The 27,748-nt window shown below is 36.9% G+C and overlaps 2 protein-coding genes across 3 annotated transcripts in view; one reads left to right on the top strand and one right to left on the bottom strand.

Annotated features, from left to right (window-relative positions):
* Positions 1-17,554, bottom strand: part of LOC127958842 (oligophrenin-1) — a 30,887-nt gene extending 13,333 nt beyond the window's left edge. For both annotated transcript variants that reach the window (XM_052557854.1, XM_052557855.1), the window contains exons 1-16: positions 17,056-17,554; positions 9,106-9,201; positions 8,813-8,874; positions 7,660-7,731; positions 6,809-6,910; positions 6,610-6,720; positions 6,287-6,391; positions 5,320-5,452; positions 3,809-3,909; positions 3,637-3,728; positions 3,313-3,391; positions 3,191-3,224; positions 2,202-2,264; positions 1,253-1,327; positions 703-787; positions 561-619 (exon numbers count right to left, since the gene is read on the bottom strand). In XM_052557854.1, coding sequence (XP_052413814.1) covers positions 561-619; positions 703-787; positions 1,253-1,327; positions 2,202-2,264; positions 3,191-3,224; positions 3,313-3,391; positions 3,637-3,728; positions 3,809-3,909; positions 5,320-5,452; positions 6,287-6,391; positions 6,610-6,720; positions 6,809-6,910; positions 7,660-7,731; positions 8,813-8,874; positions 9,106-9,201; positions 17,056-17,209 — 1,423 coding nt within the window. In that variant the 5' untranslated portion in view covers positions 17,210-17,554. The remainder of the gene's footprint in view (positions 1-560; positions 620-702; positions 788-1,252; positions 1,328-2,201; positions 2,265-3,190; positions 3,225-3,312; positions 3,392-3,636; positions 3,729-3,808; positions 3,910-5,319; positions 5,453-6,286; positions 6,392-6,609; positions 6,721-6,808; positions 6,911-7,659; positions 7,732-8,812; positions 8,875-9,105; positions 9,202-17,055) is intronic.
* A 922-nt stretch (positions 17,555-18,476) lies between these two features.
* On the top strand, positions 18,477-22,849 carry LOC127956996 (protein YIPF6). Its single transcript, XM_052555321.1, has 7 exons — positions 18,477-18,578; positions 19,701-19,829; positions 20,011-20,089; positions 20,221-20,263; positions 20,342-20,467; positions 21,157-21,314; positions 22,080-22,849. Exons 1-7 carry the CDS (start codon positions 18,546-18,548, stop codon positions 22,199-22,201), a joined length of 690 nt encoding a protein of 229 aa, XP_052411281.1. The 5' UTR covers positions 18,477-18,545; the 3' UTR covers positions 22,202-22,849.
* The last annotated feature ends 4,899 nt before the right edge of the window (positions 22,850-27,748 follow it).

Here is a 27,748-nt window from a genome sequence, read left to right as displayed (position 1 = left end):
AAAATGAGTGCAATAGAATACATTCTAAAATGTAATTTATTCCTGTGATGGCAAAGCTGAATTTTCAGCAGCCATTACTCCATTCTTCAGTGTCACAAGATCCTTCAGAAATCATTCTAATATGCTTGATGACCAAGAAACATTTCTTATTATTATCCATGTTGAAGTTTGCAGAACCATCATTTTCTTTCAAGATGATTTTATTTAAAGTAGTGAGCAATTATTTGAAGTATAATTTTTTTGTAAGATCTGATCTTTTGTCAGTTTACATAAGTTTAAAGGATCCTTGTGGAATAAATGTATTATAGTAAAATATAAAAGTAACAGACCCTACATTTTTGAATGGTAGTATAAATAAATAAAAGCTGCATATTTTTTTTTAGGGTTAACAAAGCATAATGAAAAGCACACCCCAGAAGCTGCTTAGTTACTCACTCTGATATTTATTATTGTTATTACTACAACTATAACTTCTTATTATTACTATTATTACTATTATTATGGACCTGTCCCCACACATAATAGTGTGTGTCTGTCTGTGTGTGTGTTCGCTGTCATACTTGCTGCTAAGATCAGTTGTCCATGCAGGCTGTAGGTCATCAGCGGTTCACTCAGACTCCTGGAAGAGCATGCAAACGCACAAAACACACTTTTAAAAAAAGTCTCTTTTGGACATCATAAAATCATGTGTGCTTAACTCACCGTAGATAGAATTTCAGAGCACTAGTGATGGTCTTAACGTCCATGTCAGTGGAATCGAAATCTACATCCGCTGGAGACTTTGGGTCTACAGAGAGAGGAGGACAGATGAAGACAGAGAGAGAGATAAATGGCCTTCCTCAGACGGTTGTTACTGTTGTTTAGTATGTGTCAGGGATTTTGTAACAGCTCAAGGACGCTCTCATGGACGTATATCTCTGCTTTGGTTTCCTCAGCATAAAATTATTTTTTAGGAAGTTCAAAAAGCTCATTGCAGATATTAAACACGCCACAATAAGCTGGACTCAGAATTATGATTCCAGAAATTTATCTTCCACATAAAACATGCTAAACTTCTTAACAAGAAATAAAACATGTTTATATGTCTGGCTGTTAATGTTTGTGTAGAAATCAGTTTTACTAGTTTAAGCAGCGCAATGAGTGTATGTGTGTGTGAGAGCATGTTTGCATGTCTTCCTCTCGCACACACACACACACACACACACACACACACACACACACACAGCAGATGTTCTTTTGGCCATTTCCTCACCAAAGAAGGCATTCAGAAGTTTCTGTACTTGAATGTTGCTGCCCACAGTCCTGTAGGCTCCTTCCTGAGTCAGGCCTAGCAGAAAGAAAGAGAAGAACAGAGAAAACGAAAAAAAGAAGGAAAGAGAAAAAGAATGCATGATATATTGACCGAGAAAATGAACCTGGCTTGAAGGAGAACAAACGGGGGGAGTGTCTCGCAGTGGAAAAGTACAGCTCTACCTAAAAAATCAGCGGTAAATGGTCCAGTCCCTGTTTGGGTTCACGCTCAGCTGTCATTAGCTGTGCAATAATCTCAGAGGATAGTTTGCCAGAGTTTACTGATTGTTAACATACACCATGTTGTGCCTGACGACAGGGCTAGACTAAAACAGCTGGGAAATCTGAGTAACGACACGCTTGGCGACTCAGACAAAGCTACAGTCCCTCAGACAACGCTACAGTGTAATCACGCTTATTAATGGCCTTGAACTGCCTCTTCGTCATTTTATTCTCATACTACAGTATAACAGCCTCTAGCACAGAAACACTATAGCCAGGTTTCAAATGACTTGCCATGTTGGAGAAAAAGTGAGGGAGAGCGTATACATGTCTGCTATCAATTTGTATTCGCACAAATATTTTCTTTTCTTTTAATTTGCATATGTTATTGATGAGATTATTTGTTTAAGTGTGTGTGTTTCTGGTTTTTGGCTCAATCAGCAGCATAAATATATTCTGGAAAAGAATACTTTCTATTTACAGCTGGCTCAAGTGCTGGATATGCTTGTGAAGACAAATGGTGTGCTGCTTCCCTCTGCTGGCTGCATTTGAGACATGAATATAATAAATAATAGCGGCATTGTGTTGTCATCCCATCTCTGATGAATTAAGGCATATGGTGGCCATGAAGTGCAAAAGCAGCAGAGAGAGTCACTGATCTTCTCTACTAGTCTAATGTGAGATGGTACCTTTTGTTTCCATAAAATTGATGCATTTTCTGACGAACTTGAAGCCGAGGTCATTTAGCTCCACTGAGGAGAGAGAAAGGAAATTCATATTACATATAATAAACACAGTTCATCATCCCTGTATGCATTCCTCAGTAGGTTACTGCACACTATTTATGGTGCAATTTTATACATGGTATTGCACAGGCTTGCAAATATCAGAACCTATTAAGCAGCATTTTAAATCCACCTATTTTTAGAATTTCCTGTGTTCTGCAACTTCTCTCTTTAATAGCTAACAGACATCACTGAGATATCACACCTGCACAAACATATTAGGCAAGACTTTTCTGGTTTTTGAAAGAGGTCTTGTGCTAACCAATATATGTTTTTCATATATTTTAAACATTTAATTTCTTCTTTGATGGTAAAACTGAATTTGCAGCATCATTACTTCAGTCTTGAGTGTCACATGATCTTCATTCTGATATGCTGATTTGGTGCTCAAAAAACATTTTTTATTATTATCCACGGTGAAAACAGTGGTGTCGCTTAATATTTTTGTGCAAGTTGATACATTTTTCAGGATACTTTGACAAACAGAAAGTTCAAAAGTACAGCATTTATTTGAGCAGGGATCATTTTAACATTATAAATGCCTTTTACTGTCACTTTTGATCAATTTAAAACAACATTGCTAAACAAAAGTATTAATTTTTTTTTTTTTAATCCTTTAAACCATAGTGTATGCAGAGAATGTGACATTCCTAGGTGCTATAAAAGGCAAAACAAAATTGCTTGAGGAGCAGTCCACCCTTTTTGCAAATGCTATTTTCCTGTGAACAATTTAGCACATTTATGTTGGATTTTTGGAGATTGTGTGAAGTAAAGAGCTGAGGCAGTCTAACTGATTATTACATATATGCAGCAAATACATGCACGTTGTTTCTGATACAAATAAGCATCTATACTAATACGCTAGTGCTGTGATGAAGTGAAGTTATACTTACTTTCTGCCTGCTTTTGATTCGGAGAATGATAAATCTGGAACAGAAACCACAAAGGATCAGCAGCACGGTCATACAACGAGACAGACTCTTAATGGAGTGAATAGTGATAATGTGAAACCCACTGGTTCTTTGCCATCCATGGCCTCCATCCACTGCTTCCTGTTGACCTCAGAAATAGCCTGGAGCAGGACAGGGCTGCACCTATGGGACACAACACAAACAACTTCAATAAATAAAGTCTCTCGTTGTTTGTGTGAAATTTCTCCAGTATCAAACAAATGCCTACATTTTGGAGAGCAACTTCACAAGTAAACAAGAAAATGTGCTTCGACAAAAATATGAACTTTCCAGTTTGCTGACCCTCCTCTGATCCTACTAAAACTTTCAATATAGGTGAACTTTCTAAAATGATTCGAGAATATGAGTGAATATGACAGGAGTCTCACCTTTCATTTGTTTCAATGTCAAAGCAAAAGCGTTTGTCAGTGGAGTCTGTTTTACGGCGTACACAGGACTTCAGTGTGAGCTGAGATGTGGTCTAAGAGAAGCAAAGAGACAGATGTAAGAAAAAAGGTGACCCTTCACAAAGTAATGATCGTATCTGTAATAGTCCTGCACCTGTTTGGTTCCTGTCTTTTGTTCCATCGGCACCATGATGAATAACTTGCTGTCTTTGAAGTATTTACAGTAATACTTCACCCAGTTTATGCCAAGAGTCCCTAGGAGAGAAAGATTAATAGCATACTATAATTTTAATTATATACAGGGTGTGATCCAATTTCCAATAAATCCAATACTGTATGGTCAGTTGGTCAATACTGCAAAAATAAATCCTGACAGGGTGACTGACCCAGATGAGTTTATTTTATAATGTGAGAAGTTGAAGATCACAGAGATCTACAACAGAGATACCAATCCATCACAACTACCAGAAATCCAGTACCAACAACAATCAATTACTCAGTTTAGCATCATATAACAGTCAATATTCAAAAAACTTTTATTGCACAGTGCTGTTTGACCAATCAGTATGCTGTGTTATGAAGTCATTTATTAACTATAACTCTTATTAAGATTTGTGCTCTGTGTGGACACTGACTTCTACAGACAATTACTAGATGCTCTTTCTTTGACAAACAAAATATTTCCTAGTGGTTGCATTTTTGTCCCATTTTGACTAGTCCCATATTTTAAAGAAATGAATGAGAAAGCTTTTCCAGTAATTAACTTTTTTTTTTTTTTTTTTTAAAGGATAGCCCTTACACACATGTAAGCATGAGACTGAAACCTATTTGTGTAAGTTTCATACAATTTAATCTTATTTCATGGCTGATATTCACCAAAGCATACCAAGACAGAACACGGAAAGGATGTTAAAGCAAAACCAACAAGCCTTTTGTTGATGTTTTGCAATCTCAATCCATTGTATAATCACAATTTCTTACACCTAAATAAAGTTGTTCTATCCTAAAAAAGGATTCAGATAACTTCTTAGTTCATCATAGCTCAGCCAAGCTCCAGTCTCAGCCAAAACGAAACGACCTGGAACAAATAATAGATTCATGAGACTAAAGACTGCCCGTAGACTTACCCAGAATGAATTATATCTCATGTTTCATCACTAGAGACATCAGAGCCAGCGGCAGATGTGAGAAGGACTAGCTGAGTGTAGGCTGCTCTAGGTGGGATACAAGAGCACTGAGCTCCCTCTCAGCATCTCCGAAATCAGCGACACATATTTTCAAATAGGTGCTGTCTTTTTAAATAAACCGTAGATTTGCGTTTAAAACAAATTCTCACCTGAAATACTTTTTAAACTACATTTCACTTACGATAATATTTTAAAAAATGATGCAAATAAATGGTGGTTGAAATACAATGCTGTGTGAACTCAACCAATCAGCATGCTCAGCGCCCTGGCCCCTCCCATGAAAGTTCTGGACCTTTGAAAAAGTACTGCCTGGTGTGCAGAGACTTTCTTAGGGGCAAATTTTTACCCTTAACTTTATTTAGATCCTGGTTCCCGTGGTGGAAACACACTGAGTACAGGCCCAAAGTCCCTAGTTCCTGGGGAAAGCTCCTGCGGTGGAAAAGGGCTTATAGCAGCTAAACAGCTAAAAAGCACTCACATTTCTCCTGCACATAAAGGTATCCCTCCATAGTCGCCTGCTGGCCGTGTCTAATACAGATCTGTGCTGACTTCTTCATCCTCTTCATTAGCTCTTCCATCTCCTCCCTGGTGCTCTCGAAGTGGTTACGGGTCTACAACAATAAAACCATTGGCACCCAATCAAACACACATTACATTTTACATAAAATCAGGAACAATTACAAAAGATATGCTGCTGTTTTTTGTTCCAAAATGTAAATTATAATTAATATATATTTGGGGTAAGTCATTTTGCTTTAAAGAAAAGTATGCTTTATTCATTAAGGATACATAAAATTAATCAAAATTGGCAGTAAAGACATGTATGCCAGCATTTCTATTTCAACTAAATGCTGTTCCTTTCGAACTTCCTATTAATCAAAGATTAGAAAAAAAAAAGTATCAGGTTTTCCACTAAAATATGATGCAGCATAAACAAATTCAACATTAAAAATAAGAAAAGTTGCTTTTTGAGCGGCAAATCAGCCATTCAGAATGATTCAGGTGATACTGAAAACTGGAGTAATAGCTGCTGAAAAAAATCAGCTTTGCCATCACAGGAATAAATTAAATGATTTAATATATTAAAATAAGCAATAATAAAACAGTCATTTTAAATTATAACAGTATTTGTCAATATTACTGTTTATACTGTATTTTTGGTCAAATAAATGCAGCCTAAACTATAATCTAAATTTAAAATATTAAAATAATAATTGCGCAAATCTGCATTTATTAATGCCTAAACCATATTAATAATTAGTGGGGGACTTAAGGTGGAAATTCTGTAATTTGTAAGACGCTTTAGATAAAAGCACCTGCTAAACCACCACTCAGAAAAAAAATCCCCACAGAGCAGCATATTGAATGACTCATAATCTGCTGATCTGATCACGTGACAATAAGGATGGAAAGTTAGATTCATTATTGATTGGTGAAGCTCTCACGTTCTGTAGACTGAGCTGCAGCTCCTGTTTATATGGAAGGAAGTCCTGCGTCATCTCCACAGTGAGATCATTCAGTGTTAGGATGCTCTGAAGAAATGCTAAAACCTGTCAATCACAAACAAGGACACACCCCTCTAAGCATAACATGCTTTAGTCAATTCATTGTTTGTATCAGCATGAACACAATCGGTGTATGTTACAGACTTGTTTTTATCCGTGCACCTGTAGATGCCATCTTGTACACGCAACACACCATCTGTTACCACAAAGCATCTATAAAAACAAGAATGCATGTGCTAGAGGAAAAGGAAGCTCTCACATACAGGCTCCACAACATCAAACTTCTTCCTGTCCTGAACATGCTGGATCTGGAACACATATTCAATAGACGACTCGTAAAATGTCTGACGCTCCTTCTCCAACTGTTCATCAGCCTATAAGCACATAAACACACAAAAAATAAAGATTATATTATTGGGTCTTTTTTTGTTTTTGTTTAGGTTAATGTTTTTACAGATATACCTCTTGTAGCTGTGCCTCTTTTTTCTTTGAGGACATGTTCACATGTTTGTCCAGCTGAGAGTAATACTTCTCACTCTCCTTCTCAAACTTCTTTCGTCTATCCTGAAACACATGCACACAAGCAAACAAATAACGCAAACCTGAGAAAACAAGACTGAAAACTACAGTGGATGTGCTCCAGCTCACTAAACCAATTCCTCATGAAAAACAAAATACTGAAATTGTTCTTATGCATTTTGTTTAACCAGTTCCTTACAAGTTACCACCAATAATTTCAAGCAATAATCTCTGAGTAACCACACTGAAACAATCGCGAAATGAAACTGACACTTCAGTAATGTTAACTGAAGCATGCTGGAGTGGAAAGAGTCTAATCCAGTGAGAAGTCTTTGGAATTTTGAAACTTTCCATGTGTTGTTTTTCCAACAAATGATCTCGCTTTCCTTCTAGAATCATGATAGCTCTGTAACTTGTTCTCAGTCTATCTAAAACTAATAGTTTTTCCATGGATGCTCCAGTTGCTGACACATTATTCTAATTTATTTTGTGTGTATGGTTCAATCCTAAAACACACTGACATGAAAGGCCATGCAAACATTAATGTGTATGTATATATGACACATTAATATTTGCATGGCCTTTCATGGCAGTGTGTTTTAGGATCGAACCATATACAGCACCATAGACAGTTTTAGGTTAGAACCATATATATTTATTTATTTGTGTGTTGCATGATTTTGATCACTTTGCTCTGAAACAGGAAGTAGAGGCAGAAATTAGGAGTAGGCTCACGCATGTGGTAATGTGGTGTGTGTTCTTAATGTGTCTAAATGCACATAATAAACACTCACTTTTGTGACGCCAATCTGCTCTTTCCTGAACTTGTCCAAAGGTTTGATTAGCAAGTCACATGCATTCTGCACCTGCAAGCAAGAAAGACGCGTGAGCACAACTGTTTTCTTCCTAAAGTCTCTTACTGTATCTACAGTAGAAAGTCTTGTGCCTGCTTTTGTTCAGTATGTCACAAAGGCAGGGGCCCTGAGTAGAAACAAAATAGCAGAGTGCAAAATGTACTTTGACACACTGGCAGAATGAATAAATTTAACTGCCAAAAAAATGATGTTTTATATTTATACATTATAATATAGAAATAAGTGTATAATAATTTGTATTATATTATAATATACACTTTTTTTTGTCTATATGAAAATTGTATTACTGAGCGGTTTTTTCCATATTAGCACAAACTCTGTGTCACTCATATTATCATATAATATGAGTCTTTATCTCTGTGTGAAGCTCCTATTACACAAACATTGTTATACTGTTTTATCATATGTTTATCCTGACAGCTTAATGTGTGAAATACTCCTTGCTACATTACCATTCAAAGGTTTGGGGTCTGTATTTTTTTTATTATTATTTTTTTTTATAAATTAAGACTTTTATTCAGCAAGGATGCATTAAATTAAAGTGGCAGTAAAGACATTTATATAAAATGTATACAAAATATTAAAAATCCAAATTTTGGAAGTGTCTATATTATATAGGGAACAATTGTTTATGAATTGTGGATGTGGATTTTTTGGAATAAATAAAATTCAGTCAAGCACTCCATTGCTTTATGATTGTGCATGAGTATAGCATGAGTATTGTTCTCATAAAAATGATTATTTTTATCCTACACCTTTTGAGGAAGGAAGAGGTATTTTTGTCTGAATCTGGATTTTCCTTTCATACATGGTTAGATCAGATAAGATTTAGAATCAAGCCTGAATTCTAAAGATGAAATTTTAGGTATAAAAGCTACAAAATTTTAGAGCACAGACATCTCAACAAACAAAACCACAAGTTCAACTGGCCATCAGCGCAAGAAGGCTAATCTTGTAGAATGTTAATAATTGACACACAGTATCTGAGAATCTTAGGTGCTTTTGTTATACAAGGTTCGATTTAGATTGATAGGGTTTTGAAAGGGTACAGGAAGAAATGTGTTCCACCAACCAACATCATTCGACCCTCTTCCACTTCCTGCAGCAAACCAGCAAACTCTCGAAATGATTCAGCTGTGTAGACAAAACATGTGGTGATGTAAGCTGCACATACAAATGAAACACAAATATATGCACAAAACCAACCGCCAGAGATTGGCACAAACATGCAGGCACAGTCCAACACACTCACTCCACATACAAACTCAGCAGAAGTAATTACGGTAACAAATCAGCAAATACATCACATAAATGAAATGGACAGGCCAATTAGCACTACTCCAATCAGACCTGCTGTCAACTCACCAATGTTCATCTCATCATCAGTCAAAGTGTCCCCGATGAAATCAAACTGGAACGACTGAAGGGTGTGAGAGAACTTCTGCACTGCGAGAGAGTACTCTGCAAATAACATCAAAATTATAAAGAAAACAATCAAAAATCCACATTAGTCCCTGTAGGTTTTGTTGTTTGGTCAGAATAAATTGCTACTTATGAAGAACATCAATAGGAAAGCATTGCCTGGCTGAACATATGGGTCGCACATGCTAGCAGCTTTACAGCCAGTCCACTCGTCCACATACCTGGGCAACTTATTTTCTAGGCATGTTACTGAAATATTGACAATTTATGTACTTTAATAAAATGTAATCATACTCCCAAGCAAATGTGCACGCATGTTCCAGAGTAAAGATACAATCAATGCCTCTATTCATAAGGCAAATGGCTCTTTTAACTGAAAGGCAGGACATTCGTGTTCAAGTGGTCCTTCTCATCCACCTCATACTGTCTCTGGCTTCATCCCAGCCCCAATAAAACACTCTCTATGTCAACTCTCAAAGTTTCACAAAAAACTGAAAGACAACCATGGCCAAGAAATTCAAACGCAAACAACCTTTCACCACGTCGCTTGGTTGCTTGCCACTTAACATATGAAGCCATTAATTACTGAAACTCTGAGAAATCAGAAAAGCAGCTTTATTGCTAAGTGAAATCAGATGTTGTGGGGATCAGTGAGGATGGAATTATGTCTCAAACCCACTACACAGGACCAGTGCCAGAACACACACACACACACACACAGGAAGACAGACCACTGTCTAATGCATTCATCCAAAGCATTTTACAGAATTATTATCGCTGGGACACACTGTGTGAGAGACTGTCATGATGGTGCTTAAAGCACGGGAGCTTCATACACCCTGGCTTGAACAGTTAAATACGTACTTGTTAAATTGTAAGAAGAATAGCATCTACGCTAATATTAGTCTGTTTCTTTCTTATTCCAAGGTCAATTTCAGCGGAGATCATGACAACTAGATGAGCCCCAGAGACATCCCCAGTGAAGACCACGGGAACCAGATGAGTCCTTTGCACAATCTGCCATTGCTTCAGCATGGATCAACCTGCTAGTTTCATCTGGCCAGAGGGGAACTTTTAAAATTAACCACAGCATTAACAACGACCCTGAAACAAGAGCGCGAGATTTAGCTGATAATCAGATGCATGAAAGTAGCGTTTGTTTCATTAGCAAGACAGACATCTGGCGCGTTTTCTCTCAGAATCATTCGCTGATGGAGAGGAAAAGTTAAATAGAGATGAAGACGTTTTCACAATGAAAGAGAAGCGATCTCGCTCTCATAGACGTGCCAGGCTATATCTGCAGCTAAACTGAATAAAAGCAGAGTGAACTGATGAAAAAAAAAAACCCCACAAACAATTTATGAATGATGCAGTGCTAATTGACATTTATTACAGTACAGAAACTATAAAGTATATTTTCTACCTTAATCTGTGCAGAAATTTTTAATAATTGCTAATTAAATGTAGCCTAGTATATAAAATATATTATTATTATTATTATTATTATATAGGCTACATACATAAAATGATTGTATTTGACATTTCTGTCACTTCTGAAATTATGGCTACGCCCCTGGTGTGACAAAATGTTAGCTTATACATAATACTCTTTAATCTCTTTTTTAAAAACTTGGCTTACATACACTTTTACGTATGCCATGTCGCATCATTAAACTAGCATTTAACAATGGACTAAAGTTTTTTTTTTTTTTTTTTTCTAACCTATGGTTCTCTAACCATAAATGCTACTGTAATTTGCCCCCTGACTAAGCATTTAAAGAATTTAGTAGAAGCATTTAAATAATCCCGTGAATGCACTTAAAGAATGCAGAATCGAATTGTTATAATCGAATCGAATCGAATTTAATTGTGAATCGAATCGAATTGAATCGTTCTAAATTTGTAAAAATCGTTCTTGAAACGAATCGAAAACCTATGAATCGTAATCTAATTGAATCGCTGCCTTGCCAAAGATTCACAGACCTAATAAATATACACATAAACCACTGTGCTGTGCTGCTCATATTTATCACACACAAAAAAAGCCCCTCCCCGCTCCCAAAACGTGTTGCCTGTGGATGAGTATCCAAAACAAGGTTGTCCTGCTCCACTTCACAGTTACTGAGTGAAAGGAGAGTTTTATAATGACAGGACACGCGTTTATACAACACTTTGTTTAAAAGGAAGAGCCACTCGTTCCGTTCGTCATATGTCATTATGTTATTTCTGCGTCACTGTTCATTCAGTCCATTCAGTTTCGTGGTTCATTCCAATCGAGTGTTTACATGCACGCTCAATCGTATTAGAAGAGGAATAACCCCCCCCTTCAATCCGATCGAAATTTCATTTGGATCGAAGGTGTTTATATGAATGTTTTTCAATCCGATTGAACCGTCAATCCGATTACAAATGGATTATTTGGGTGCATGTAAACGTAGCAAGAGTCACATGATGCTGAAAACAGCTTTTGCTGCTTTGTATTTTTGTGGAAACTGAGATCATTTTTTTACGTTCAAAAGAACAGCATTTAATTGAAATACATTTTTATACCATTTCGTTATGACCATTTTTAGAGAAAATTAGGGAACCGTTTTTTGAGTACCAGCATTCAGCATGCTAGAATGATTTCTGCAAGATCTTGTTGCACTGAAGAATGGAGTTAAAATTCAGCTTAAATTCAATTGATAATTTGAATTTAATTATGTTAATAATGTTAATAATGTTTAATAATGATAAGAGTTTGGTCATATCGCCCACCCCTAAGTGGGATCTCAGCACATCTCTAACTGTCAAGACCATGGGTTGTCAATATCATTATTATGCAATTTATGATGCAAATAACATCCAGAAAAGAGAAACTCTATTTGATTTCAGCTATTACTCTCTATTACTGATCAATTTGCATGTGAGCCATTCATTCATCGTTCTCTCTGGCTGTGTTTTAGGCCTGCACGCTCTGTGACAGAGGAGATAGTTTAAATGATTATATCCCCTCTGATGAAAAGGACACAAAGAGTGTGTTTGTCTAAAGCATGAGGAGCTGGCATGACGGACTACACTCTCCAAACCAGATCACAAAACCCACCCTGTTCAGCCCTGTGACAAAAACACACACGGATCTCAAAAGAGCGCTATTTTACTCTCTCAACATTAGACTAGAAATTATGTATCAGGTGTTGATAGAATGTATGACAACGTGTTAAGGTCACTGGGCCTGATTTTAATGATCTAAATGCAAAGTGTAAAGCGCACGGCGCAGGTGAACTCAGGGCGTGTCCAAATCAACTTTTGCTATTTTAACGTTGGACAAACAGTTGGCGCGCCCAGGCGCATGGTCTAAACGGGTTGTCCCTATTCTCTTAATAGTAATGGTTGTTTCTGGAGCGTAACATGCAATAAAGAGCCAGTTGCACTCGTACCATGATGGATTTGCTATTTACACGGCAGAATTTGGCAAGCGCAAAGACAGAACACGATTAAACGGACCTGCTTGTGTGCGAGCAAATATATACCCTAATTCTGATACATGCGATGACTATCCATTATGACATGTATGCATTTATATATATATGGAATTATATATGGAATTATATACATAACAAAAAAGTGTGAAACAACTGAAAATATGTCATATTCTAGGTTCTTCAAAGTAGCCACCTTTTGCTTTGATTATTGCTTTGCACACTCTTGGCATTCTCTTGATGAGCTTCAAGAGGCCATCACCTGAAATCGTCTTCCAATAGTCTTGAAGGAGTTCCCTGAGAGATGCTTAGCACTTGTTGGCCTTTTCATGGCCCACAAATGCATTTGCTAATTAAACGGCATGGCACTGGACGGGAAAATGCACCGGACTGAAACTAGCAACCACACTTGCGCTGCGGCTTGCGTCGCATTGCGCTGGGTGTATTATAGTGCCCATTGTTTGTATTGCAGGTTATAAGCTACTAAGCCTCAAATGAGTCAAAGAACCACCTGATAAAAGACAGCCAGACTTGGTTGATTTGAGAACCACTCAGTGCAGTTTAAACAGATGACAGAAAGAGACTGCACTAACTAAATAGGGCTGGGTTTCCCGATAATGATTGATCTTAGCGTTTAAAAGTGGGTTTTTTACGAATATTTTAAGATCATTCGTTATTGTTTCACGTGCAGTATAATAACTATATCCAAGCTATATACAGTACAATATTATATTGTAGTTTATTATACTTTACATAATCACATATTGTACTTTATATCAATAGAGAGAGAGAGAGAGAGAGAGAGAGAGAGAGAGAGACGTTATAGGTTTTTGTGCACTTCAGCAAGTTGTTGATATATTTTTCCCCCCAGTCTTGGAAGCATTTCCTACATTAGTTCTTTTTTTCGTGTTTTTTTTATTTAGATGTGTATTTCTGTTTTTTTCTGCCCCTTTTAATTATTTCATTTATAAATTTATGAAAAAAAAAAAAAAGAAGTCATAAAGTGCACTATAAGGCACAATCAAATCCTTATATTATAATCACATTGCACTTGAATCAAGTTAAAGGTTTAATCTGCCGATTGTCCTGCAGGTGACTGCATAAATCTGTCTTCTTATGAAGCACTTAGGGCTTTATGATTTCTCCAGAGCAACCGTAGATCTACGACGATTTTCAAGTGCTACTTAAGTTACAATGCTTTTGGGAAACAGATCGTAATATTAAGATCAGTCGTACAATAGTTTTTACGAACTTCTTAGGCTTGCGAAGCAGTGCAGTCTAAAACACATAAACGAAGGTCCATATGAGAGTGCATCTTCATATTAATCTGGTAAAACGTAAATTCATTTAATCTAACTCTGCAGTATTTGATCTGTGTTATATATCATCCGGGATGTTTTAATTACGATCGTGACAACTGTAACATATTTCTCCCATTTGCAATGTGATCTGTATTTTTACATATTTGTTTTAGTATCTTTTATATATCCCTCCGTGACATATTTAAGTCCCACTTGAAGGTCCATCTGTGTCCCAATTTATCAGAAACACATAACCAACAAATGAGCAACAAGTCGTGGCCTAGTGGTCTCCGGGCGGCGCAGCATAAATGGTGTGTTCACAGTGTGTGTGTGTGACGAGTGGGGCGGGGCCGACAGACATGGGAACGAGGAGTCAGGCCAGTTGTAGTGATTGGAGATGAGCTACACCTGCGACCCACCACCGGTCTCGAGTCCCAAGTAGGAGATGGAAGGATATAAAACTGGAGCGACTATAGTGAAGGGCGAGAGAGGACCAGGCCTGGGTGTTAATTTATGTTTTGCTTTTTCTTTGTGCGCATCAGTCGTCCGTGAGGGGCTGATGTGCTGTTTTGTGTTTATTTGGGGATTATTAAAGTTTCAGTTGATTGTCCGCCGGTTCTCGCCTCCTTCTTGCCGATGATTATGGAGTCTTTATAATTACAGTGTGTGTTCACTGCTCTGTGTTTGTGCACTTTGGATGGGTTAAATGCAGAGCATGAATTCTGAGTATGGTTCACCATACTTGGCTGAATGTCACGTCACTTTCACTTTTCACTTAACTAAGGGGGGTGGGGCTTACCGATAGGGCAGTTGGCTCACTTGTTTAAAGGAGTCATATAACGTTGCTAAAAATAACATTATTTGGTGTATTTGGTGTAATAAAATGTGTTTATGTGGTTTAAGTTTCAAAAAACATTATTTTCCATTATTGTTGCTCCTCTATGCCCCGCCTTTCTGAAAAGCGAGGTGTATGCTGATTGGCCAGCTATTCAGTGTGCTGTGATTGGCCGAATGCCTCGAGGGTGTGATGGAAATGTCATGCCCCTATAAATATGTCTACTAAATGCATAAATGTAAATATATGCACCAAGAGCTTGAAACAGTCTAAGGAGAAAGGACAAATTTTTATCCCATCATATGAACCCTTTAAGATTAATATGAAAGCTTCCTCAATCCATCTGGAAACCTGACATGGTTTTGATATTCTCTGTTTAGTCATAACAGCAGCAATTAGATCTCCAAAGAGGTTCCTCATCGTTGAAGAAAAGGAATTGCTACACTTCCTGTTTTAAGTTTCATATCCACACAGCACACACGATATTTTTCAAAATGTGCAAACCTACATAAACTCAGGAAGTAAGCATATCGAAAGCTCTGAGTCAGGTCATATGACTTTAGAAACTGCAGAACTTCAAATAGCGGAAACCCTAGAGAAAATATAGGTTGGGCTCTAGTGACTCTTTCAGATACTGAAGCACTGAGGGACTCCTTCCAAGACAGTGGAAGCATCCGAAAAGCAGATGCAGTCATCAAATTACAGCCATTCATGCATCGCACAAATCCACAAGGAAATCTGCCTTAATGGCTCAGCATTCTGGTTTTGGAGTGTTGCACTATTAGGTATAAAACAAGGCTTATGGTTAGTCAAATTACAATCTTGCATACTCCCTCAGGCAAAATAAAAACTTAAAAATGCTATCAGCCCTTCTGTGTTGTTAGAAAACTAGCGTGTTTATGGCTTCCCTTGAAATTAGGGAAAGAAGCCAAAAAAACTTTACTCTAGGAGATAGATTAAAGCTGAATCATCATATTATCACTGAAGAAGACCAGCTGTCAATTCTTCATGCCAAACTTTGAGTAGTAAAATGCAGACGGAAAAACTGAAAAAAACACCAATCAGCTATAACTCTCCAGTAAGTCAAGAAAACATCTTACAAAGACACGGTTCCTGCTTTTTCCGACCAGTTAATTTTATTTACATGATGCATTTAATATGCTCATATATTTTTATTTTATTTATTCTCTTAACTCCCTCCACACATAACAATTTGTGTTAATTAAATAAAATGCAATAACTTTGTAATATTTTATACATTTTTAATAAAATTGTTTTAGTTTAATGACTCTATTACTTCCATTAAAAAAAAAAGAAGAAGCTATTTTTATTTTTGTATTAATTTCCATGAACAGGCCTGGAAATCACATTTTATAATGCCCGATATTTCCCTGAACCCCAAATTGACACTGAGGACCACATATGAGCGGTGCACTTGGATACATAGAGCTTTTATTACTTTTATATCTTAAATACAATAATATAGATATACTGAGTTCAGCTTATCATTAGGCAGAAGATTATGTCAAAAGTGCATTGTTGCGGTGACATTTCCTCTACTGTCAACGGCCTCGTTCAGAGGGAACAGTGGTGGTAGAGCTGGACTGTGAAAACTTTATATTAGTATTTTGTTGCTTCAAAACACTTATGAATAATAAGCCAAACCGAAAAGGAAAGAGGAAGAGAGAGGTTTCACCCACTGGGGTGTGTATTTCCATAGAAATGAATGCTCTGTAGACTGCTGGTTTTACAGCCTCCATCTCTCTCTCCTCCAGTCTGAGGATGCAAAGTGCCTTAATTGACTTGAGATAAGCAGAATAGTGAGAAGGGCTTTTAGTCACAGTATCTGAGTTCATATGACTAACGTTACTGGCTCTCCCTCCAGTTTTCATCGTTTTGTTGACACTTTCATACCATCTCTAAACTTTCCAGTTCAATTCCATTCACCAATCTGGAAAATTAAAGGTGCCTGCTATAAATAAACCAACCGTCCCCTGAAAGGGCTTGCCAGCATCTCTGAGAGGGGGATCTTCCAAGAGCTGCTCACCATCTGCCAGATCACTTCCTCCCTCTACAATTCATCCTCTTTAAAGTAAGCAAGTACTCGCAAGTGAAAGCCCATACAATAATAAAATTAATGTAATAAAAATAATAAAGCATTACAATTGTAATGAAATATGCCTAACATTAAATCACAGTTATGAACTGATCTTGCTCGGTTTGCAAAGGCGGAGACCTCCCTCCATCCACCTCCCACTGCGAAGACAACCACGTCTGCTGTAAAGCACAATTTTACCTTTAAGCGTGTTGATCACATTGTTGCCGTCCTTGATGACATCTTTTAAGAACTTGTTGGTTTTCTCCAGCTCGATTTCGTAGCATTTCAATCTCTCTCTGAAATCTGGACTGTCGGAGTAACAGTCGCTGAACTCTAGTGGAGGATGCCCCATTCTCACCCTCTGATCGATCAATGAAGATAACCGGCCTTTGGTTGTCAGAAAAATAAGTAAAACAAACCACGACAGACGATCACTCGGCTGTATTAATGATTTCCCATATTTGACATTTGGATGAAATGCAGTTGTAAAGACAATAATCCTGCGCTCCAGTAGTAACTGTTTCCGTGTGCACGCGGTTTTGTTACTTCAGCCTAGCAACACGGATGCAAACAAAATTGTAAAAGTGCTGATGAAGAAAGTATTTTTGTTTCTACACTTTTCCTTGTTGTAGGAGCGGAGGGACTGACAAACGCGGGCAGGGCTACATACTGAGTACTCCCACACCATTGGGCGGCAAAATGTCACTAGTAACTAACGTTAGCTAAAAAAAAAAAATTAATCATACGCACATTGCCTTCCTCTGGGGGGCGCTTGAGGGCTCACGAAAATAAATTCTCTATTGAATTTCATTAAAATGTAAGGATGTGTTTTGTTTTACAGCAGACGTTTACAGACTGAAACATGCAATCATTGAAATATTTATTTTAAATTATTTGTACCTGGAATACAAATGGAAACAAGCCCTTTCAGTTTTCTGTAAAAATAGTTAATTGTTGGTTGTGGTATTCAGCAATCATAAACGAATATGATTGGTCCATCCTGAGCAGCGCTTTGAAAAGTAACACGTTCAACGTGATAAGCTGCTAAAGTGGAGCGTCAGAAGTGTTTTGGACAAAAGCGTTGCACCTGAAACAGTGACAGAGGGAAATTTAAATAAGCATTGCATTGAATACACAGTTAATAGTTAAAACAGGACAATTATTATATATCATGCACGTCCTTGTCCCACATCTGGGCCACTAAGCCTCGCCTATGTTGTTACTTCTGGTTCTTGTTAGTTGCCATTCTACTCATTGTATTTCTAAACCCACACTTGCTCCGACCCTTAAAGAGACCGACACTCCTCTGGACCCAAAAGCACTTTTGATTTTTAAATTATGATTTACAAACTCAGACCAGTTTAAAATATAGACCATATGATATATTAACGACACTTAAAATATTTAACGTGCCTTCTCGGCTACTTATAAAATATGTGAACTTAACAATTGACATGTTGTAACAACGAGCTGAATTTCTATATTAAAGTGCAAAGAGGCTATCAGAGTAATTGATATATAAATGTAATGGAGTTCAGCCTTGTTTAAATATTCTAATTGTATAATGTATTTTATTATATTGTTATTTAAATTATAATTGTATATATTATTATTCATTATAATCCGCTTAGTGGCATGTTGGCGTTTTTGACGTCACGTGTCCGTGACGTACACGTATCCGTGTGAAGATGGCGGAAGTAGAGGAGTCTAGCAAGCCTTTGGTAAGGGACAAAACATGCTTTTAAAACGCTTATACGTCTTTAAAACACGTTGTCAGCATTTCCGTCGAGTTTTTGTTTTTGTCTGTATGGTTACCGACCCTGACTGGAAGCTTGAAAATTTGTTAATGTGTCAGTAAAGCTTTGTTTATATAAGGTTGTAACTTACATGTAAACGCAGATGGTCGTTTCTCAGCTCAAGTGAACATTTACTACATTGAACGTTTGTAAAATTATTATTTTTCAAAGATCGCCCAAATTTCCATACTGATATATTAGCTGTCTTCTATGAAAAACAATAGTACACGTTTTATCGTGCAGTGTTACCAAACTATGTAAACAGTGATGGAACACAATCTGAAATCTGAAACTGTCGACGCACTGTCTGACCTTTTATAAGTTTAAACTTCATTACTGTTCCTATACGAATGTTCCTGAAAATGTGATTTTGTGTACATAGGCTACATCTCGGTGATTGTGAAATAAATAGAACATCAGCTGTTCTTCGTCCCCATTTACTGATCTATCTTACTGTAAACGTTACTGTAAAGTAATTGTTGAGATCGTCCCTGGTATACAGTGTGTCATTTAAAAGCTTGAAGTGTGAGTGTAACAAACATCAAATTTCATTAGGTACATTTTAAACAAGGCCAGGCAGCAGGAGCCTAAGGGTTATCCGGTTTCAGGACAAAATTGACCATTTTAAAAAGTGTTCATATTATCATCAGTATACAACCTGGAACTTGAAATAGTGTCACTTCTATCATTCAGTAATTTCCATGACTGTTTTATTCTTGTTTATTTGAATGAATTAGACTTTTCTTTGAGCTAAATGAGCTGACTGTAGTACTATAGTAACTGTCACTTATTGTGAAGAAAACAAAAAAAAAATGTTAGTATAATTGAGTTAATTAAATATTGATGTTATTAGGTTATGTTTATGTTTTGTAAATACTGCTGCTGTTTAAATAGTCAGTCAGCTCATAGGCCACTTTAAATTCTGGACGGACCACCAGTGGACCACATTTTTAAAATCACTGCTGTAGATGAACGTGAGCTGCACCTAAAGTTTTCGTTAACGGGATTTGCCATGAATCATCTAACCAGCCATTCTTTATGTCACAGTTTGCGGGTTTGTCTGACATCTCCATCTCGGAGGACATTCCAGTGGAGGGAGATATATCTGTGCCGGTGGGCTCACAGAGTGCAGACAATGATTTCTCCACCCTGGATGAGCCTGTCAAAGACACTATTGTAGGTGAAACCTTGCATTACAGACAGGGTTAAAAATATTGCCGTAAATGAAACAATTATTTCATAGTATACTGTATAATTATACTTAAATAACAATGGAGGGCCCCTTTAACATCAGTAGTTCTGTCTAGAGTTTAAGGATCGTTTCTTACTGTCTTTTTGCCCTGTTTGTGGGTCTCAGCTGAGGGATCTGAGAGCCGTTGGACAGAAGTTTGTCCATGTGATGTACCCCAAGAAAAGTTCTGCACTGCTCAGAGACTGTGAGTCCACCATCAATCACTGATGACACGTTATCAATCACAGATTACATGTGGGCTATTTATTATCACTTATTATTATAAATGCTAAATGTTCAATAGCTGTCTAATGTGAATGTATGTGCTCTTTTTAGGGGACTTATGGGGCCCTCTCCTCCTCTGTGTCACTCTGGCCTTGTGAGTAGTATTGTTGTCTGAACTATTGTCACTATGACTCCAGCAGATATAATATATTTATAATATTGTCTATCCCAGAATGCTGCAGGGTGGGTCTGTTGACAGTGAGGAGGATGGCAGGCCACAGTTTGCAGAAGTCTTTGTCATCATCTGGTTCGGTTCGGTAATCATCACTCTCAATACCAAACTTCTGGGAGGAACTATGTGAGTAAAATTCAGATATTCATTTATTTATTAGATTGTTAGAAGCCTGCATTAAAGAGAGCTCCTCAAATTCTTAATAAATTGAATTTTAATTTTAATTTATACATTTAATTTAATTGAATTTAAATATGCCTTTATGAAGCCATTAGTAAAAAAAATAATGTCTACGCAAAAAATATGATATAATACAGGGTAGCCAAATTTCACCACTTATTTTGGATGAAATAATTGAAAGTTTTAACTTTACAACTATTTTAGGACACAAATGTGTTTGATTAATTAAATACTGTAATAAAAACTATAATCTACCTATTTAAATGTCAATTCATTTTTAAGAACATTTCAATTTAGATCAAATATAAATGTCAAAGACATTTTCAAGGTGTCACTAGAAAAAACAAACAAATTTGATATAGATAACACATACTTTTAGCAAACTGTAGCACTTAATAGCAACTTTTGTCCCGTCATAATGGTGATAGCTATTAAAAGGATCAGTGTCAGCCTCTGTTTCTTTACTTTATAAGCCTGCTATATTATTCTTTAAGCCCTTCGGCTTAAAAAAAGTTGCATCATACAGATTTCAATCTCAATATCATGTTATGTTCAGAAATTTCACATTACATAAATAGATGGTAACCCTCTGAAGAGATTTGTTCATTCGCCTTTTTCACTCTTTGTCTATACAGATCATTTTTCCAGAGTCTTTGTGTGTTGGGGTACTGTATTCTGCCTCTGACTGTGGCCATGATAGTGTGTCGTATAGTTCTCGTGGGAGGCTCAGGCCTCGTCAGTTTTGTAGTCCGTCTCATAGTTGTCACCGCCTCCTTCAGCTGGTCAACGTTTGGTAAGAATCAATCAAAATTTTTTATCTTTTTTCAGCATTCCCAGAATACTAAAGGCCCTGTGGTTAAAATATTAATATATGTTTTCTGCACCAGATGAGCCTGACTAGCCAACAAGCTCCTCAGGCAGTGCATACAGTGACCACCAGGAGGGAGTGTAGACTCTTTTAATGTTTTTTTTGTTTTGTTTTGTTTTGTTTTATGGTTAAAGTATTTGAGCTTCATATGCATGATATTTTTTTTTTTACATTTGAATGGCTCACAGTGCAAAATAAAGAAATAAAAGTGCAATTACAATAATTCTTAATATAATAGTCCGTATTATTTTAATATATTACTATTATAGTATTTACTATTTTTAATTAGCTTTCATTTTTATATTTTCAGCTTTCATATTAATTCTAATAAGTTTAAGTAATTTAGTTATGTGCGTGTGCCTTTTTTGAAAGTTTTAATTTTTATTTTAGTTTTAGTAATTTTAATGTTTTAGTCTGCAGTGCAGACAGGAAATATTGCACTAACCTGCAAATCTGCAATTCAGATAAAATATTCAGTTACCAGCTGGTTTTTTTTCCCAATAATATAATGACAGCGATAGCGTCAGTTAAACAAGTTATTCAAATGCTGAAGAAGACAAATAGACTAGATTTACCAATAATAAGTAGACACAGATGTCAGATGACAGATCGTCTCTCTCGTACACACAGTCTTTAGGGGATTTCATTGAGATCTGAGTTAATATCTCTGTGTTTGTCTTTCATTCACAGCCTCCACAGCATTTCTCGCAGACAGCCAACCGCCCAATAGGAAGGCCCTGGTCGTGTATCCAGTGTTCCTTTTCTACTTCGTGATTGGCTGGATGATTTTGACATTTTCGCCTTCTCATTAGCATATATAAACCCTATGCCAATCGGAAGATAAACTCCTCCCCTTTGCTAAGACAACCAGCAGACTTTCTGGGAGCTGGCTAGAGTTGGCCTAGCCCAAAAAAAAAAGTGTAACACTTTGATGGACATATTTATAAAGGGACAACCCGAGGGCAGTAAGTGGATTATTGCATAGATATTGCTCCTCCCCATCCCTCATTCAGTTGAATAAGTGGAGAGAAAAGAAGTGGAGGACATTAATTCTTCAGTGCTACTAATTTAACAACAGCCTACATGTATTCATTGTAAGAATGTTTTGTTGTGTGAGGAACATTAGTGCTAGTGTTCCAGATTCTCGCACCCCGAACGTGGAGGTGTATGATGATCTGTGTGTGTGTTCATGTGTGGGTGCGCTTGCTCATGCATAGTATGTGACTATGTGAGGGTGCATGTATTTCTTATTGTCTGATTGAGTATTATCTCCGTTGGAAAAAAATCAGCTATCATCAGGTCACACATCAGTTACTATACACATTGCTGCACGCGTTTCTTTTCTTAGTTTTTTTTTTTTTTTCTAAATGATGTTTGGGCTACATTGCATTTATTTCTCATCGGTGGAAGTTAATACATTCCAAAGGTAAATAAAGATGGACTTTAATAAGCGCTGCTTATATGGTGTGTGCTTTCTCTTTTTTGCACATAGAAAATGAAAAATGTATCATTAGGTTGAATTGAAAGTGCTGTTTCTCTCTTTTAAAATGTAGTGTGTCATTTAAACAATCCTTTTACACACATCTTCCTGTCAGCCTGTCTGAAAAAGACAGTTTTCCATACGGAGTGTCTCCTCAAGACACATCGGCAACCTGTCTTTCTCTGTTTCCCTCACATAGAGAAACACATGCACACAGTCTTCACTCCTGTCTCTCTACCTTTGCCACTCTATGTGATAGAAATTCTAATTAGACTTTCCATCTTGTATGTCTAAAAAAAGACTTTAATTTTCACTTCTAATGCATTGCAGCACCTGAACAATAAGGTGCAACTGAGGTGTGTGCACTGATTAAATAACGGTGTGTGAGTGTTAGAAAATTGACAGTGTTTTCTTCTGACCTTTATATGTCTGTATCCAACAGTGCTGTGTTTGCTGATCTGTGATGCTATGATGCCTCTCTGTTATTACTCATTTCTCAGTGTCCTCATCACTGCTGTGGAACTTAAAAAAAGGTGTTTTGAGAAATCTCAGTGCTTTTTTGCCCATTGTCTATCACTGAATAAAAGAAAGTCAAACAGGCTTGGAATTACATGAGGGTGAGTAAACAATAACAGAATTTACATTTTACAGTAAACTATAGGGATAGTTCAGACAAAAATGATATATATATATATAAATATAAATGAATGACCTGGCTCTTTCAAGCTTTATAATGTCAGTGAATGGGTGTTGATATTTTGAAGTCCAAAAAAGTACAACCATCTATCATAAAAAGTACTCCACACAGTTCCAGGGGGGTTAATAATGGCCTTTCTGAAGCGAATTATTGCATTTGTATAAGAAAAATATCCATATTTAAAACTTTAAACCATAATCTTTATTTTATTCAGTTTAAATAAAGATATAACTGCAGATGTATTCGTCTGAAAGAAGTAAGACATATATTCCTGATGGAATGACCTGCCCAACTCAATTCATCTTCGAGAATTGGCTAAAAACACATCTCTTCCATATTTATTTGACCCTCTAACTCTCTATTCTAATTCTATTCTTGAAAAAAACTAACACTAGCTTCCTCTAGTCTTTTTATATTCTATTTGTTTTCTTTTATTTATTATACAGTTAGTAAAAAGCAAAAAAGGCGTCTAGCACTAGCTTGCTCTATTCTTTTTCTAATCGGTTTTCGTTTATTTATAATATAATAATAATAAAAAAAACCTTGCTACGTGTACTGCGTTAGGCTAACTGACATTTGAATATTGCTCATTTGTTGATTTTGATTGCTTCCATTGTCCTCATTTGCAAGTCTCTTTGGATGAAAGCATATGCTAAGTGACTAAATGTAAATATATACCTAGGATGGCCTAGGCATATATTTATGTATTTATTTACTTACAGACCTTAATGGTCTGTAAGTCATGGGGTAATTTTCATGTTTGGGTGAACTATCCCTTTAAATGCTTCTCATAGCAACATCAGCACAATTAATAAATATCAGGCTTTGTGTGTGGATTTAATCATTAGTGACAGACCCATTTGCTGTGTGTGCTGAAGTTCCTCCATCTTTTATTATTCAAGTGTGACAACAGAGAACCAAAGGATGATGGAACAAAGAGGAAAGGAAAAGGACAAATTGGAAAACAATAGCAAAGACTGGTTTCCAGCTATCTGTTAATATGAGGTGTGAAATTTTATGTTGGCACTTTAAAAGAGATTCATGTTAATGAATTTGAGATAAAATTAATATGTTAATGATTTGTTAGCAGCTGATTAAAGCCTGTGATAGGTTGTTTGAAGTCTAACTAGGGAAGTCGTGGCCTAATGGTTAGAGGGTTGGACTCCCAATCGAAGGGTTGTGAGTTCTAGCCTCGGGCCGGAAGGAAATGGGGGTGGGGGTAGTGCATGAACAGCTCTCTCTCCACCTTCAATACCACGACTTAGGTGCCCATGAGCAAGGCATCGAACCCCCAACTGCTCCCCGGGCGCCGCAGCATAAATGGCTGCCCACTGCTCCGGGTGTGTGCTCACATTGTGTGTGTGTGTTCACTGCTCTGTGTGTGCATTTTGGATGGGTTAAATGCAGAGCACAAATTCTGAGTATGCCTCACCATACTTGGCTGAATGTCACTTTCACTTTCACTTTTTACATCACTTTCACTAACTGAGGTCTCTTGCTTCTGTAAAGGTAGACCGTATATGAAATGCATAGCCCAACAAACTGTTGTATTTTGCTATTGTTAATTGCTCTTCTAGGTGTGAATTACTTGTGTTAGAACCATCTGGCTTAATCATTTTAATAAACAGCAGATGTCAGAGCTGTGATACAGTGGCTCAGCACTGTAAGAGCTGTTGAAATCTGTCTTGATTCCATTTCCATCACATTCCCTTTCTCTCAGCCATACTTTCCAATCTCTATTCCACTATCCCATAAAATAGTAATAATAAAAGAATAGTTTTATTATACACTAGCATGCATAAGTTTTGTTTTTTTGTTTTGTTTTTCTTTAAACATAAGATTAAATAAATTGTATAAAAAGTGACAGTAAAGACAGTTATTACAGAAGATCTCTATTTAAAATAAATGCTGTTCTTTTAAATGCTCCATTGATCAAATAATTTATACTGGTTTCTACAAAAATATTAAGCAGCATAACTGTTTTCAACACTAATAAAAAGCATGTGTCTTGAGCACAAAAACAACATAATAGAATAATTTCTTATGGATCATGTGACTCATGGGATTCATGTTTAAAATCTAACTTCATTTTCAAGTGGAATGAAATGAATGAATTCAAGTGGAATAATTCTTTTTTTTCTATTTAAAGGGACACTAAGTAGGAATTACTCCCATCTAGTGGTGAAATTGTATTTTGCATTCAAACTAATTTTGCTCTCCAGCGCCTCGCTTTTTCAAATGCTCGTTGCATCTACGGTAGGCGATATGTACCAAAAAGCTTTGACAGGATGTCTTCTAATAGCACTTCGTCGAGTTTTCCTTCAGGTGAACAGGTGTGTTATTTCAAACAAACTGCAACATGACAACTAACAAACGAATGTTACAGTATGAATTACTGACTGTGGAAAACATGAAATATTGTAATTAGTAGTTATGTCTAATTTATTCGTTATATTTTCTGAATTATATGCATTGTTAGATATAAAAAAAATATTATAATATAGATTGTAACACTGACTTACCTGTCGAGAAGAAAACTGGCCACTTCAGCGTCTCTTTTGAAATCTTTATCAAGCATTAGCTCTTTCCACCTAGAAAAAGCTTCCCCGACATTAACTCTTGTTTTCTGTAATCTACGGTCACGTTTCCTTTTACGTTCTATTTTTGACTGTTTTGGCGACTATGTTTTCTTCTCCTGTGGCGCGGCATATGTATGGTCCATAATAAGAATGCAATCCAGACTTTTAAACTTGCCGGTGCAGTTTCAAGCGCCTCTCACTGCTCTGCACCTGCGTTTCTGGCTCTGACCGAAAACGCGCTGTGGAAACGCGTTGGCTTAGTACTTTTTGTCCCTCTCTGCTATTATAGTTTTGCAAGATGGCGGAACTACATGGAAGCCTCCGTCGACCTACCCGTCCCATGTATATAAAGATAATAAATTCTTCATTTACAAGGGTTAGTTTAAACATTGGCTTAGGTATTTGTACACCATTGAGGGCATATTTATGAATAAAAATATTGATTTTAGATAATAAAATACCTAAAAAGTTACTTATTGTCCCTTTAAAATTGCAATTCTTTTCTTTTTAAGTATTACTGTATTTTTCAGATTAATGCAGCTTTGTTTACGATAGATTTATTTCAAATTGAATAACATTTTTCCAGATCATCATGCTTGTTTGAGTCATTATCAGAGCAGCAGCTGCAGTCTGTCAGAATGAATGATCACAGTCCAGACTCTCTGTGGTTCAGTTCTAGGCTGCTGTAGAGGCGCCCCGGAGCGTTGTGAACGCTGGCCGAAGTACTGTTTCTGGCCCACCAGAGATTATGGCACCAGGAATGGTGCCAAAATTTTTTCCTCTACTGGTGCTAAGGTGGGGCTAGACCAATATCTGGGGGTGCTAAGAAAATAAATGATATTGAAGACATCAGAGTTACTTCATAAAGAAATGGGGCTAAACCGTGGCTATTAAAAATTCTGACAGGGCTATATTCCTCCCACCATCCCCGGTGTAGCGCCATCAATCTATGGCACAGAGAAAGAAAATCCTTCTCAGTCACCCAAGGGCATGATGAGATGCTAAAGTGCTGGAACCTTACTAGAGCAATCCTATTCCAAGGTCTATGCCCAGCACAGGGGGCTCAGCCTCATTACTGTACCAGTTACCTGAGCTTTACCATATTGGCCTGCTCTAAAATCTCTGGAAAAGCATTCTGCTGGAGCCGACAACCTCATGGTTGTGCTTTGGGCAACCTGAGTTCGAATCTTGGCCCATTTTTTTTTTTTTTTTTTGTCTCTTCTTCTCTCCCACATTGCTTTCTGTCCACTGTATATTGTACTATACAAATAAAAATGCCACAAAAAGGCAGTGGAAAGTGTGTAAGAGAGAGAGAGACATGTTTTATTATATAAATAACAGCAATGAGAAAGTTCACTGTTGGGGCAGAGGAGAAAGGTCACTTTTAATTGTGAAAGATCCTTCAGACCAGCTGTTCAAAATCTCTAATGTGATCATTATAGCATTTTCAGACTCCAGAATTTATACTCTCTCTTTCTGTCTGAACTTCTAATGCTGTTGCTGGTGCACTTTGGTTTAGTTGACCCAAAGATGCTTTTCACCTGTTATCCAGGACAGAAGTAGCACTGGACTCCCATATGGCTCTGATACAGCAGCCAATCAG

The sequence above is a fragment of the Carassius gibelio genome, chromosome B5, assembly GCF_023724105.1.
Source record: "Carassius gibelio isolate Cgi1373 ecotype wild population from Czech Republic chromosome B5, carGib1.2-hapl.c, whole genome shotgun sequence".
Classification (NCBI taxonomy): domain Eukaryota; kingdom Metazoa; phylum Chordata; class Actinopteri; order Cypriniformes; family Cyprinidae; genus Carassius; species Carassius gibelio.
This window is presented reverse-complemented; position numbering and strand designations above follow the sequence as displayed.

What these genes read in the sequence shown, in the direction of transcription:
- LOC127956996 (XM_052555321.1), top strand. Translation starts at nt 18,546, where the DNA reads ATGGCGGAAGTAGAGGAGTCTAGCAAGCCTTTG. An exon ending in AAACTTCTGGGAGGAACTAT is followed by an intron (nt 20,468 to 21,156) that starts GTGAGTAAAATT and finishes TTGTCTATACAG; the next exon opens with ATCATTTTTCCAGAGTCTTT. An exon ending in CTTCAGCTGGTCAACGTTTG is followed by an intron (nt 21,315 to 22,079) that starts GTAAGAATCAAT and finishes TTTCATTCACAG; the next exon opens with CCTCCACAGCATTTCTCGCA.